Source organism: Myotis yumanensis, unplaced genomic scaffold (genome assembly GCF_028538775.1).
Source record: "Myotis yumanensis isolate MYYU_CA2020_CCGP unplaced genomic scaffold, mMyoYum1.0.hap1 SCAF_5, whole genome shotgun sequence".
NCBI classification, from domain to species: domain Eukaryota; kingdom Metazoa; phylum Chordata; class Mammalia; order Chiroptera; family Vespertilionidae; genus Myotis; species Myotis yumanensis.
The window spans coordinates 38,425,662-38,440,874 of NW_027223756.1; the positions used below are offsets into that span (position 1 = coordinate 38,425,662).

Sequence of the window (15,213 nt, forward strand, 5' to 3'; positions counted from 1 at the left end):
TATGTCCTACAACTTTGTAGTCTCCTCTCACTCTGGGACACTGGGTGTGGTCATGTCACTTTCTTTGGCCCACAGGATATTAGCAAATGTGCTGCCAGCATAAGCTTGAAAAAATGAATGCATTGCTTCCTTGCATGGCTGGGCTTGCTCACTCTTGCACCTCTGCCATGTCATGAGCATGATCAGGCTAGCTGTTGGAGGGACATGAGGGACGTGTGAAGAAAACTGAGTCTTTCTAGACAATTGGCTGGCAGATCAGATACATGAGTGAGCACAGCTGAGATCAGCCAAGCCGGCTCCAATCTGCAGAAATACCCAGTTAACCCATCTATTCATGAGAAGTAACAGATGCTGCTGCTTTAAGCCACTATGTTTTGGGATGGTTTGTTACATGCAACTGTTAACAGATAACCTTCCAAACTTACCAACCACTAAGTAACAGGTGTTTGCAGAGGCCAAGCAGAGGAATAATAAAGGTTATCATTCTCAACCTACCAGTAAAATTAATGCCATCATCTTTTTCTTTTTAAAATATATTTTTATTGATTTCAGAGCAGAACACAGAGGGAGAGAGGGATAGAAATATCAATGATGAGAGAGAATCATTGATTGGCTGCCTTCTGCATGCCCCACATGGGATTGAGCCTGCAATCCGGCACGTACCCTGACCGGGAATCGAACCACGACCTTCTGGTGCATAGGTCAACGCTCAACCACTAAGCCATGTTGGCTGGACAATGCTATCATCTTTTTTCAAATAAAATCACCTTCTTAGAGTCAGATGGAATCAGAGTATCCTTAAATCTGTCACATTACAATTACTCTGACTTTGGTCCCTGATTTCTAGGGAAGAAAAGGGACCAAACAGTAGTGCCAGGGACATAAGGAAACATTTGGGGAAGTACAAGGACCTTTGAAAAGAGTACCAGAGACACAAACCTTACATGTGCAACTCATATGAGATATTAAGAGCCTACACCAGTGATGGCGAACCTTTTGATCTTGGTGTGTCAGCATTTTGAAAAACCCTAACTTAACTGTGGTGCCGTGTCACATATAGAAATTTCTTGATATTTGCAACCATAGTAAAACAAAGATTTATATTTTTGATATTTATTTTATATATTTAAATGCCATTTAACAAAGAAAAATCAACCAAAAAAATGAGTTCGAGTGTCACCTCTGACACGTGTGTCATAGGTTCGCCATCACTGGCCTACACGGTCTCTGCCAAGGGAACATTTTAATGAGCAAGGCAGCTGCTCAGTAGCAATTACAACAGGGTACTGCCTCCTAGAATCCACTAGTGGTATCTCATGGAAAGGGTGGAAGATGGATAGAGGAGAATGATGGTCAGAGAAATTAAGGCAAAGAAGACCTTTTTTCAAAGTGTACCCAGGAAACTTTCCATGGCTACAGAAAGCCATAACTGCAGAGGAACAAGGTGAGGCCAACACCCACATTCCTTCCCTGTAATGATGGTGACCATAGTCTTAAGGCAAACACCTGGACATGTAATTTTACTACAACAGAGCTTCTTTTCAGTTAGGTGTTAGATTCTAAGTTACTATATTAGATGAAAATCTTTTATGAGTAAATTTATTCTTGAAATTCTTTTTTTTTTTTTTTATTGCTTAAAGCATTACAAAGGGTATTACATATGTGTCCTTTTTTTCCCCCCGCCCTTGACAATACCCTGGCTTCCCCTACCCCCCAGTGTCTTATGTCCATTGGTTATGCTCATATGCATGCATACAAGCCCTTCAGTTGATCTCTTAACCCCCTCCCTCCTGCCCCCCAACCCTCCCCGGCCTTCCCGCTGCAGTTTGACAATCTGTGTGATTGAAATTCTTTATATGGCCTGTGAAGTATAGCTTATGTGTTTTAGATATGACCGAGAATTCAAATGTACAATATACATTTAACAATATACATTATAACAATATAAGATTAAGTGGAGGTTTTTTTCTGTTTTCCTTTATATATATATGTATATATATGTATATATATATAATTTTAGAGAGAGAGGAAGGGAGAGAGAGAGAGAGATAGACAGAAACATTGAAGAGAAACATCACGGATTGGCTGCCTCCTGCACTCCCCCTACTGGGGATCGAGCCCACAATCTGGGCAAGTGTTCTGACTGGGAATTGAACCAGTGATCCCTTGGTTCATGGATTGATGCTCAACCACTGAACCACACTGGCTGCTCTTTTCTTTTTTCTTTTAAAAGCAAATACAGAATTCTTATAAGTTAAATGTGTGACCAATAGACTGCATTTAATGCCAGAATAGGTGTGGCAAGTGCAAGGGTGTAGCGGAAACAATACTGGTTTTAACATCCTGGGCCTCTATCACTTACCAGTTGTATGATGCTGGGCAAGTTATACTTACTCTCTGTCTCCTCATCTGTAAAATGGGATTAAGTCTGAACTTGTACGGTCAGCAGTGAGCATTAAATGTGACAAAGCACCTAGTCTGGTTCGAGGCCCATAATATGTTGCTCAACATATGGTACTAATTATGAACCAGATGGGAGCAATAGAAAACAGTACTCAAAACCAGGACTAGGGTGGAAAATATAGAAATACAGGTCACTGTATTTTACAAGAATGCAAGTATTTCTTACATGCCATGACTCTAAGGTGACTTGTTAGACATCTTTATCTCTTCCCTCAACTCCATAAAGTCATTCCTTAAATTCCCCAAATACTCTGTATTCTCCTACCTCATGCTTTTGCCTAAACACCATTCCTTCCCATGTTTACCAATAAGGAGTTGGGCAGGGCTTAAATGCCCAGCTTAAATCCAACCTTACCCAAGCTTTCCTAGAGAGTTCCTCTTATAATTCACCTCCCTTCACATATCCCACAACACACTGTGCCTTGGTTATAGCATCTGTGCCTTCCACTTATTTTATTTACCTACCTTTTCCTTCCCTAGAAGGCAAGCACCAGGTCTGATTCTTGTCTGGTTCCCTCACAATGCAACACAGGGCCTAGGCTCAGCTGGGCACATAGTGGCTAAATCAGACCTGTTAAATGTTCCCAAGGCAATACTGCTGGCAGGCAGCTTGGTGAGACACTGCTTGAAATTATTGCTTCCCACAAAGAAAGGCCATCTCCCTACCCTGGACCTTCACCCAAATGGTTCTAATCCAGCGGTTCTCAACCTGTGGGTTGCAACCCCTGAAAATACATCCTGCATATCAGATATTTACATTACGATTCATAACAGTAGCAAAATTACAGTTATGAAGTAGCAACGAAAATAATTTTATGGTTGGGGGTCACCACAACATGAGGAACTGTATTAAAGGGTCTCGGCATTAGGAAGGTTGAGAACCACTGTAATCTAATCTCAAGTGTGAAAGAATATAAGATTGCATTGCTTGGAGATTATAATGAGATGCCTCTGTTCATGGAAATAAAGTGATTTTCCCTACAGCCAAATTGGTACACACAATAAATGAGATTAGCCATCAATGGAAGTGAATTTATAGGACAGTTAAAGAGAAAAACAGAGCCTGGGAAGCTAATTAACTTTAACTGAAGAAGGGATGATACCACCTACATTGCATAAAGTTGCCCAGAGGATTAAGTGACATTAGAGATGCAAAGCTTACCTCAAGGGATCCACACAGTAGACACTCAATCTATTATCTAGGCCCCTGGGCTATTGTGTTCTTAATAAGTCTACACCAGAAACTAGCTTATCCACTGACCTGAGTTTGGTACACTTGAGTCCTTCTTTCTAGGCAACCCCTAAATCTGTCTTAACCCTCAGTCTTGGTGCCTGCACTTGGGTACAATGCCTGGTGGGGCCTGGGGACTTTTCTATCTGACATTTTCATCTCTAATTGCCAGAGGGTGGTGAGAACCCCAAGCTGTGGAGACGTTATATTCAGTCAGTACTACCACTGTTCCTTCACATTTTTGCTTTGGCAGAGAAAAGCTCTTGGTTCAGAATTCCCTTTGACTGCAATCTCCTGTCATTTTCCAAATTCCTGGAACTTGCGACCCCTTATATCCTGAAGTCAACCCAGGCTTCCAGCTAACTGTTCTCAAGATGTGTTGTTAGCACCTGGCACAGTATTCCCCCTCAAAGAACATGACCAATAAATATTTATGAAATGAATGAAGCATTCAACCATTTTTCTTCATCACAAAGGCTGATGGAATTGATTCTTAAACCCAGCAGCCCTGGGCAACAACTAATTATTCCTTCCCACCTCAGTTAAAATTTCAGAGCCTTTGCAGACACAGGTCTAGACTTAGGCAAGGGGGGGGGGGCGGTTAGGAAACGGTTCTAGGGGTTCTCTTGAGTTGGGATTTGCTCAAACAAGCTCCAAGATAATTCTACCTCACTCTCTGAGCAAAACCAGAATTTCTGGAGAGTGCGGGGTTACTCACACGGGATCCATGTTATAGCACGCATATCCCCAGAGCAGTCAAGGAACCAGGTGAGCCCTAGACTATAGCCACTCCTAGCCCAGGGGGTTCTTATGTGCAGCCATTAAAACCAGTATCTCTGTTCCCTCATCTGACCAGGCCCCGAGACTTTTCATCTAAGAAGCATTATGCTAGGCAGTCTAGTTTTTCCTGAATAAAAGAGATAAAAATCAAAGAAAGGAGAAGCCACTCTTTTCATAGAACACCATTTCCACTTAAAAGAATGGCTGACAAACTGATTATTTGAACTTAGGTTCTGTCAGACATTTTCTTAAAAAAAAAAAATGAGCCTGTTACTTCAAGAAAAACAATTTATTTATGACCAATGATAAAATTCAACCTTTCAAGCAAAACTTAGAATTTTGGAAAACCTGTATCCACCATCATGAGCTTGACAATTCCCCAATACTTAAAGGCTTTACTGATGTAACTGGAATTGATGTTAACAAATCTTATCTATAAAATGAAATGGGAAAACATTTGGAAAATCTGCATAGCTCAGTAAACCTATTTTCCAAAGGATCAAAGCATGATGTTAAAGAACACACATTGCCCTGGCCAGTGTGGCTCAGTTGGTTGGAGCATCATCCTGAACAGCAAAAGATTGCGAGTTCGATCCCTGTCCGGGGCGTGCATGAGAGGCAACCAACCTCTCTCTCTCTAAAAAACAAAAACAAAAGCAAAAAAAGTCAAACATTGGTCAAAAATCCAATAACTTTAATGTAAATAAATATTTACACTTCACTGATATGGTCACAGATTCCATATTGCAAAGAACATCAACTATCATCTGGAAAGGCCATTAAAATACTCCTCCCATTTCCAACTCCTCATATAGGGATCTATATGAGACTGAATTTTTTAATGTATTTCAACCAAAACAATATATTACAAAAGTCTGAATACAGAAGCATATATAAGAATCCAGCTTTTTTATATTAAGCCAGACATTTAAAGTTTTGCAAAAATAATAACAAGACCATTCTTCTCACTCATTTTTTAAAAATAATTATTTTTTCATTAAAAATTATGTTACTGTAACAGGTATAATATTGCTATTCTCAAATGAATTAGTAATTAAATATTTTTACTTTCTCAGCTTTAATACTGAAATTGGTAGATATCAATAGATATAACCAACAAAAGCTCTTCGGGTCCTCAATAATCTTTAGGAATGTAAAATGGCCCCAACACCAAACACTTTGAGAACTGCCAAAATGCACAAAAAGAAATAGTGATAAACAATGATATAGTTCACAGCATTACCTGGATAGCTCTTTGGGGGCATGAATAAATTTCCACCCAGGCCTTTTTGTCCATAATTTAGGGATTAAAGGGGAATAACCTGGGTCACCAGACAGCTGTCAAGGACTGCTCTGAAGCTGGATCAAATTTCTAGCACTAAACCTGCTTCTATTCCTCTCACGGATTCCTTATACAGTATGTCTAAGAGTACCTGTACATTTGTAGAGGGTTCCCCAAGACACAATGCTGTATCTAAACAGAGGCTCTGCAGCAGCTTCCAAATTCTATTCTGAAACGGCCCATTAGAGCACTCTACTCTGAAGGCACCGGACTCCAATAGCTTTCCTGTAACCAAGGCAGGCAGAGGACAACAGCAGCAGCTAAAATTCCCTTCCAGAAGCAGAGAAAATAATGAATTCCCAGTCTAGAAAGACTCATCAGCTCAGTCATCACCATTTACTCTTCTGTTCACTCATTTATTTCCTCATTCAGCAAACATTTTAAGAGCCCCTACCTGGTGCCAACCATTGTACTAGGTGCTGGAAAACATAAAACTATATAGAGCTCCTGCCTTAAGAACACATGCTTAAACCAGGCAGGCTCATGCACTGTGTTGTCAATGTTCCCAACCTACCTGGATGCCTTATTCATCTGAAGAATCAGGCAAGAACATAAATTAAAATAATACACAATTAAAATACACAAAATACACAAATGAAAAATAAACAAACAACCAGGATACTGGGCTTCTTTACTCAATGTAAGCTTATTATTTCCTTTTTGAATACCTATCCAGTTTAATGATTTTCCTTTAGCTCCCCTTTTCTATCTTGGTCTCTCTTTAATCTTCAGGCTCCTTTCTGGTTGAGCTTACTACCAAGGCACTCTCTGGCCCCTGGCATTCATGACTTGGCCCCAGCTAACCTCTCCATGCTCCATTTCTACCTGAGAACCTTAGGCTCTATTCATACTCAGCATGTCAGCACTACTCCTTGGCAAATTCCTACTCATTCTCTAAGATCCTGGTTAAAGGTCAATAAAGATTTTGAAGGACCAGATAAGTAGAGAGCTAATTATGTTAGTATTGTACCTATTATTTTGTACTATAGACATATTCTCTATCTGTCCCCAAACTCCTGGTAGAATGGGAGCTCTTTGGGGGTAGGGAGTGTACGCTGGTAACTTAAGTGTGCCCAAGAACCTAGGGTTGGCTTGGACCTGGCACAAAGCAGGCCTTTACTGAACAAATGAACAGCCCTGACCAGGTAGCTCAAATGGTTAGAGCATTATCCTGATAAGCCAAGGTTGCAGGTTTGATCCCCGGTCAAGGCACATACAAGAATTAACCAATGAATGCATAAATAAGTGGAACAACAAATTGACGTTTCTCTTTTTCCCTCTCTCTCTCCCCCGACCCCTTCCTCTTTCTAAAATTAATTTTTTTTAAAAAAGGTGAAATAAATGAACAAATGCTTAAAGCCCATCTGGCTCATGTCTCAGCTGACTACACAAATAGAATCTAAGACACAGCTGAACCAGACATGCTATGTTAAAGGCATGACTGCATCACTCCAGGCCACTGATGAGGGCTTCACTGCAAAGAATATCAGACCATTCTTTTTTTCCCCCCCAGACCATTCTAATGCTGGCAATCAGAGCTGCAGTTAATTCTCAGGGAGCTGATATAACAGTACCTCAGTGCCCTGGAGCTTTCACTCAAACTCCCACCCAGGCTGTTGGCTCAGGTCCTCCCAGGAGGCAGAATGGTTGTTTCATACCATAAAGTCAATTTGTAGAGAATCTACTCTTGTTATACAAGCTGAGTCAAGGAGAGGGTAGTGAGTATCTCTGACCTCCATGGCCTTCCACCCCTCCTCCCCGCAAGGCTAGCTCATCCATCAAACCTACCTCCTGGGTGCAATCAGCCACAGAAAAGCTGTTGTTTACTGACCTGGAACTGTATTACCTACTACTCTGTAACCCCAGCACAGATATCTCATGGGTGGAAGAGTATGAATTTTAGAGACAAGACTGTTGTGAGTTCAAATCCCCATTCTGCTATTTTCAGTATGATCTTAGATGAGCTTCAATTTCCTCATTTATGATAATAGAATAAAACCATACTTCACAGATTTGTGAGGACAGAAGGAAATAAATTATGTAAAGTACCTGGCCTGGGCCTGGCACACAGTAGGTGCTCAATACCCGTTAGTTTCTTTCCTCTTCTGTCCTGGAAGAAATGACAGGGAAACTTACTAAGTGAGACTTGTCCAATCCAAAGTTATTACTTGAAGCACAGGACAAAGGACTAGACAGGTGACCTTCAAGGCCTCTTTGAACCCCCTCAGAATATGTTCTTTAGCTACAACTTTCTAATAACCTTCATTGTTTCAGGTCCCTTCTTTCTACCTTAGTTTCCCTATATTCATTTCAGAATGGAGGCAAACCACAAGGAGAGCTGGAGATCTAAGATTCTTGAGTAGGGACTAAAAAGGAGATGGCCTATAGGACTGCAGCAGGGCAAAGAACCAAAGGGTGCAAACACAAGGCCTTTCCTGGGACATAAGTACAGTCCTTGTCTGCTCTGCACACCTTGCCACAAAGAACCATTATCCACAAAGCGCTCACTCACACTTCCCTCTGCCTCTTCCTTTTTAGGATCAGTTTGGGTGTTATATCTGCCTAAGTCCATAGGCAGAATAAACTGCTTTGCTCTGGAATGCCCTAACACTTGTTTTACATATATCTTGAACAGAGCTTATCACAGGTATCCCAGTTGTTGAAATCTACCTCTCCACAACACTATGAGCTTTCCATGGGCAAGGCCTGTGTCCCCTAGTTCAATGCATTCCAATCATTCAGTAGAGGTGGCAGTACAAAGTAGGCATGGGTCACTCTAGCCGGTCTGGCTCAGTGGATGGAGTGTCAATCTGCAGACCAAAGGGTCCCAGGTTCGATTCCGGTCAAGGGCACCTACCTTGGTTGCAGGCTCCTCCTCGACCTGGGCCCTGGTCAGGGCTTGTGGAGGAGGCAACCAACTGATGTGTTTCTCTCACATCAATGTTTCTGTCTTTCCCCTCTCTCTTCCACTCTCCCTAAAAATCAATGGAAAAATATTCTCAGGTGAGGATTAACAAAAACAAAAAGATAGGCATGGGTAAATGTTCTGATACATAAAGGAAGATTAGCAGTTGCAGAATATCAGTAATAAGGAAACAACTGAAGAAGCAGGGAAAGTTTGTTTTTTGTTTCTTTAAAACTAAGGCTGTTTCTATTCCTGCTCCTCCCTGGGATGCCCCATTCTTTAAAGATATTCTAGGCCTCTTGTCACTCTCCCATGAGTTGGGTGCTTCTTGCCTCTGGGTCTCTATTATGCTTCCTTTGTTTAGACAGTTTCTCCCATTTTGTCCTCAGGAGAAACTTCTCAACCTTGAAGGCACTCTGAAAAGTCTACCATGTCTGTGCATCCTCAGCATCCAGCATCTATAATAATCGCAGCTACCACCTGTGCTCAGTGCTTGACATGCAGTACTGGCTAAACCCTAACGTGAGCCTGGCATCACTGTCATTTTATGCATGAAAAAACAAACCAAGAGGCTGAACTAGGATTTGAACCTTAATGCAGAGGAAGCAATGTTCTTCTAGCATTACTGCAATTATTATACACTATAGGCACAGTGCACAAAATTCATGCACTGGGGGGGGGGGGAGGGGCGATCCCTCAGCCTGGCCTGAGCCCTCTCACAGTCCGGGAGCCCTCAGGGGATGTCCAACGGGGGATATCAGACTGACGCTGTCCCTAGCACTAACATCCCTAGCACTAACCCCCCGGAGGCGGGAGAGGCTCCCGCCACCACTGCTGCGCTCCCCAGCAGTGAGCCCAGCTTCTGGCTGAGCACCGCTCCCCCTATGGGAGCACACTGACCACCGGGGGCAGCTCCTGCGTTGAGCGTCTGCCCCTTGGTGGTCAGTGTGTGTCACAGTGACCAGTCGTTCTGCCATTTGGTCGATATGCATATTAGCCTTTTATTATATAGGATGTGTTCTCTAGACCATGAGCCCCTACGGACAGGGACCATGTCTGATTCACTTCTGCACCCCCAGTTTGCCCAGTGCTTGGCACAGATCAGGTGTCTATTTGTGTTTGCAGAATAAATGTGTGCCCAGGTCAAAGAAGAGGAAGACTGAGCATGGTGTGTGCAATGGACCTAAATTAATGACTGCCAGCCTGGTCCAGCAGCAGGAGCAGGTAAGAACAAAGTGGTAGGAACTTACTTATTTTATTATAATTTAGTTTAACAGCCATTTTTTGAGCAAATAAGGACGATGCACAATAAATACCTCAGAAATGAATTAAAACATCACCCCGTCCTCACAAATTCTAGGTTGAGTAAGTAAAGGTTAGGATCTTAATAGTCCATCTAATAATTAGATATTGAGCTTATAGCTCTGGGATGTTTTAAAGAAATTAAAATTTTAAAAATCTTGGCGAGTAAGCCTTTATCTTCAAAGGCCTTTTGGCATTTTTACATAGTGAATTTCTATGGGCTTACAAAGAAGAACCAGAGGCAGCAGGAATCCCCCCTCAGCATTATTTCCCCCTACATGCAATGAAAATGTCCAGGCGGTGATTTTAAGGAGGTGGTCCCGGGGTATGTATGTCCTGAATAAAGACCCCAGCACAGAGGTCATAATGCTTGCTGAGTAGATTAAACATAATGAGATGGTTTTAATAAAGACACTGACTGATTATCTGCTCCAGTCCCTTGAGGGAGCAAGTTTTAAACTCTGAGCAGTGGGGGAACCATATCTCCAGAGTCCCCTTAAACTAGGTTGGGCACAGTCCCAGAGGATGCTATAGGGGGAGCAGAGATGGGAAGGGCAGCATGAGTTCAACCCTCACCAACTGCTGATTTACAGTCTAGCAAGTATCCTGGGGGTCTACTGAGCGTGCACATCTGGATTACAAACTGAATGGTCCAAGAGAAACCTAAAGACAGCCAGCAGAGCTGGCAGTGAGAACACTGACTTTGGATGGGCATGTGGCACAGCTCCTGTGGCACACTACCTCTGACTCCTGAGCTTGTGTGAGCCTTGATGTACTAGGTGCTATGTGGGTTGCTTCACGTTCTCTTGCACAGTTGCTGATGAGGCTTAGAGAGGGGAGGAACATGCCCAGGGTCACAAAACCAAGAGCCTGAGCTTGGAGTTCACCCCAAGTCTATAACACTGAACACTATTTCTTATGCCTACTTCAACTGCTTTGCAAGTTTTTTCCCCTTTGCTAATAAGGCTAAGTAACTGTCTTCTTGTGAAGTAAGGGAGGATTTCGGTTCTTTAAATTAATTTTTTTTTTTTTTTTACAATATACAAAATAAATCTTTTACCAGATGGATTTGGGTTCTTAGTGAACAGAACAATGTAGTTTAGTGGCCTGAAACAATTGGAAGTAGACTTTGGGATCCCAATTAAGCTCAAGATCCTGCATTTAAATGTGTACATGTTATGTAAATGAGTGGAGGAGATTTGATGAAACCAGAGTGGCCTATGAACCTTAACTCAGGAAGCAAAGCTTATTGCAATTACTATACACATGTTCTCTAGACCCTGAGCCCCTTGTGGGCAGGCACTGTGTCTGATTTGATTCTGCATCCCCAGATAGCCCAGGGCCTGGCACAAATCAGGTGCCCTTTACATGCTAAAGAGGGCAGACCATTCAGAGATTGCAGATTACTGCCTTTGTGGAAATGTGGGTTCAGCAGCAACAGTTGCCACAGCAGCAGACTTCTAGAGTTTTAAGAGATGGCATAAATCCAGTTTGAGTTCAAATCAAAACAAAACCAGAAACAAAACGATGTGTGACTTGGGGCATTAGAACCTGACTGTGGACTGGAAATGGCCTGATTTGCCATCTCAGGCTTCAACTCAGCATAGAACACTGAATTCCACTTTACTTACCCACTCTGTGTACATAAGACAGGGTTATAAATGGCAATGGGAGCAGAGATCCTCGCCTGTGGGCAGAGCAATGACTGATCCTTTCAGCAGGTGCTTTTCCCGGGGCACAAAAAAACTGCTTCTGGCATACAGAACCCCCCCTCCCCAGCAAAAAATTTGGGCACAATCAGAAGAGAGTTTGTCAATCTGTTTCATCTCTTTGTGGCTACAGTGGGAAGAAAAGCTGTGTTAAATCCCCCACAGGACACCCTTTGGGGGGGGGGGGGTGCACTGAGACCTATAGTGGGAGATTTGGGCAAATGTTTAGTTGTTTTGAGTTTCTGTTTCTTCATCTGAAAAAGGGGTAATAGTATTTATATCCTTCAGTTCATTCATTAACATTTGCTAATCACCAAGCATGGAATATAATGGTGACTGAGATGGTTCCTGCACACTCAGAGTTTATGTAGCAAAAGCAGACCAATAATTATACCAAGTTAACTCATCACATTTGTGCTAAATGCTGAGGAGATACAGGGGTGGTGGGAAGATTAGAAGTAAGGCATGTAAATGCCTGGCATGAATGAAATGGAAGGTTAAGCAGTGTTGTAGGTAAGAACATGTTGGGAATGTACCATGTTAGTGAAGGTTATAGCTCTTAGGAAAGATGCATCCTAAATAAGAACTAAATGATTAAGCCATCATCCAAACTTTCTGGCCATGAATACTTTAGACTGGCTAAATGGCAGGGGACCCTAAAGTATTATTGTATGGTTTGAATGAGGAGAGAAGACAATAGAATAGCTCCCTGGCTCTCCCTTCCCCCACTCTCCCCTTCTGGATAACAGCACTCTCAGAGAGGAGAAAGAAAAAGCTAGGAGGGGAGGCAGCTTCAGGGTCTGAAGTCAGACCAGTGGAGGGTGGGTTCCAACCTGGGCAGTCCCATTCCTCTGGAAGCAGTTGCAGCCCAGGGTAGGGGATGGGGGTGAAGGTGGGGCTTCTGACACTCAGTAAGTAGTGATATTTTCATTAATTAAAAATTTTATTGTGATCTGAGATACAAAGGAGACCAGCATCAAAATTGGGTTATAATAAGCACAGGTTTTCAACAGATTCCTTCTCTCATTCACCTAGTTCTTTCTACTCCATGTCAGAAAGGCCCTGGGCTAGGTGTGGAGGACCAGGTAGATGACACAGACTGTGCCCCTGTGGAGTTCACAGTCCAGTGTAGGAATAGAAACATCAACAACATGTTTCATCACAGAATGGGGAGTAAAACCAGAGGAGAGCACTGAGGCTGTGGGCACAGAGAGGGTACCTCACAACCAGGGAGGTGAGGGCTTTCTGGGAATGGTACCCCAAATGGCATCCCCACTCACATGCACAATTCCAGAGACTCTACTAGAAGGCTGTCAAGAGCCATGCCTTCTGGCTGCACCAGCCTCCCAGAGTCCCCTGCTGCTCGATGCAGTGTCTGCAGAGCCAAACGCATCTTCAGCCACGCCTCAGCCTCATCCGGCGCCGCACGGACCCTCCAAGACTCCTGCAGGAGCCTGCCTTCCCTGGCAAGCTCAGCCAAAAGACCAACTCAAAACTCCTTTGTCAAAGCAAGCTTAGGGCGAGCCACCCGGCCCCAGGTGCCACAACCCGCCCGGAGCACCCGTGGCTCCTGCCACCCGGGCCGCTTGGCGAACACTGGCAGGGTTACCTCCCATTAAACCCTTTGCCCAAAAGAAAGTGACCTTCTTCCAGGAGGCCAGCTGGAAGCTCTGGCGAGTCCTCTGCCTGCTCGCTCTCAGCAGAATTCGCCAAACCCAGGGACCTGAGGGGCAGGGCAGGGCAGGCGTCTCGTGGGTCAGGGGTATGGAGAAGAGAACAGGTAGGCCCTGCTGGGTTCCCACCTCCGTGCAGGAGCCTCACCAGAGTCCCGCGGGCAGCCTGGCGCTCTGCTCCCACCGCCCCGGCGGGCAGGCGAGGAGGGAGGCCCCGAGACAGACGCCGGGGGCACAGCTGCCGAGGGGCAGTGGCTGCAGGCAGTGAGGGGAAGGGGTGGAGCCGCTCTCGGGGGGAAAGGGAAGAGGATGCGAGCAGCCTTCCAGGCCCCAGCGCCTCGAGATGGCCCGTGGGAGGGTGGGTGGGGGCTCAGGTGGGCCTGGGGACAGCGAGGGCAGAGGGCTGAGCCGTGGCCTCCGGGCCGGAGCCTGGTGCCCGGGTGGGGGTCCCGCCAGGACGGTTGGCTTCTGTTCCGGCCAGGAGGCGGCGGGAGGGGCAGGCAGCGTGGTCTCGGAGCAAGTCGGGCCATGCCTCGGCTTTGGAGAGAGGGGTCCAGCCTCGGCCCTGGGGGTACGATGGTCCATCCCCAAACCCGTTCCAGCTGCAAGAGCCGGAGCAGCCGCACTCGCCTCGCTCGCTCCTACCTGCGCCAACTTGGGCTCGTCCTCCTCCCTGGTTCCATCGCGGACGGGCTCCGTCGGCGCTTCGGGGGGCCCTGCACCCGCTCCGGCTTCCAAGCTCGGCGGCGGCGGGGGCTCGGGCACCTGAGGCTTCTGCGGCCCTGCGGCCCGCGCCCGCTCGCGCCGGCCCGCGCCTCCGCTCAGCCTGCTCCGCCTCCGAGTCATGCTGCTGCCCGCGCCTCTCCCTCGTTCCACTTGCGCCGCCGCCGCCGCCGCCGCCGCTCCCCTCTCAGGACAACAGCCAATATGGCGGCGCCCGGCTCCCCCTCGGCCGCTGCCAACAGGTCAGAGGGCACGAGGAGTCCGCGCCGCCGCACTAGCCCCCGAGGCTGCCGGCGCCATTTTGAATAAGGTCAGCACCCGGAGTTCCGTGGGAGAAAGAACGTGGTGGGGAGACGCCCTCCGGGTCTCGCGACGTGCGCGAGGAGCGCGTGTCCGCAGTGGCCAGCGCACTGCCCGGCCCTTGTCGCGTCATCCCGTAAATGGAAGGATGGATGGATGAATATCTGCATTGCAACGGCACTTTCACACCCATCACCTGACTTCTCACACTCACACGGAGAGGCAGGTGCGGCCGTTCCCACTGTGTAGCGGCGACAATCGAGGCTACAAAAAGCAAAATGCTCCACGTGGTCCAGGGCTCGTGGACGGCCTGAACTGGAAGGGACGAAAGGCTCGTCCAGGACTTTATTTGCAATGTATGGTCCCCTGAGAGTCTAGCGCTCGGTGCCTGGGACACGGGACTCCGGCCGGGTCCTTCTCTCCAGTCTGGTGGGGAAAGTGGACACTTAACACAGTTACAACCAGGGTGAGAAGAATGGGTAACCAGCACGTACTAGTCAGTGCTTCAAAAAAAGGAGAGGATTGTGAGTAGCACACAAAGGAACATCTTTAAAACATATAATAGTTGTGTATTGTTAAAAATGGGATTTTCCCCCTTTTCCTTCTTTTTTGAACACATAACATATACACACGGTACAGATTTTTTATAGTTGTTATTTTAGCCCTAACCGGTTTGGCTCAGTGGATAAAGCGTCGGCCTGCGGACTGAAAGGTCCCAGGTTTGATTCCGGTCATACCTTGGTTGCGGCCACATCCTCAGGAGGGGGTGTGCAGGAGGCAGCTGA

At 45.6% G+C, this 15,213-nt stretch overlaps 1 protein-coding gene across 4 annotated transcripts in view; it reads right to left on the reverse strand.

Annotated features, from left to right (window-relative positions):
* Positions 1-14,353, reverse strand: part of FAM193B (family with sequence similarity 193 member B) — a 35,052-nt gene extending 20,699 nt beyond the window's left edge. For all 4 annotated transcript variants that reach the window (XR_011471539.1, XM_070415119.1, XM_070415118.1 and 1 more), the window contains exon 1: positions 14,051-14,353. Coding sequence is in view for 3 of the 4 variants with exons in the window: in XM_070415119.1 (XP_070271220.1) it covers positions 14,051-14,251 (201 nt within the window). In the remaining variant the exon portion in view is untranslated. The remainder of the gene's footprint in view (positions 1-14,050) is intronic.
* Between the last annotated feature and the right edge of the window lie 860 nt (positions 14,354-15,213).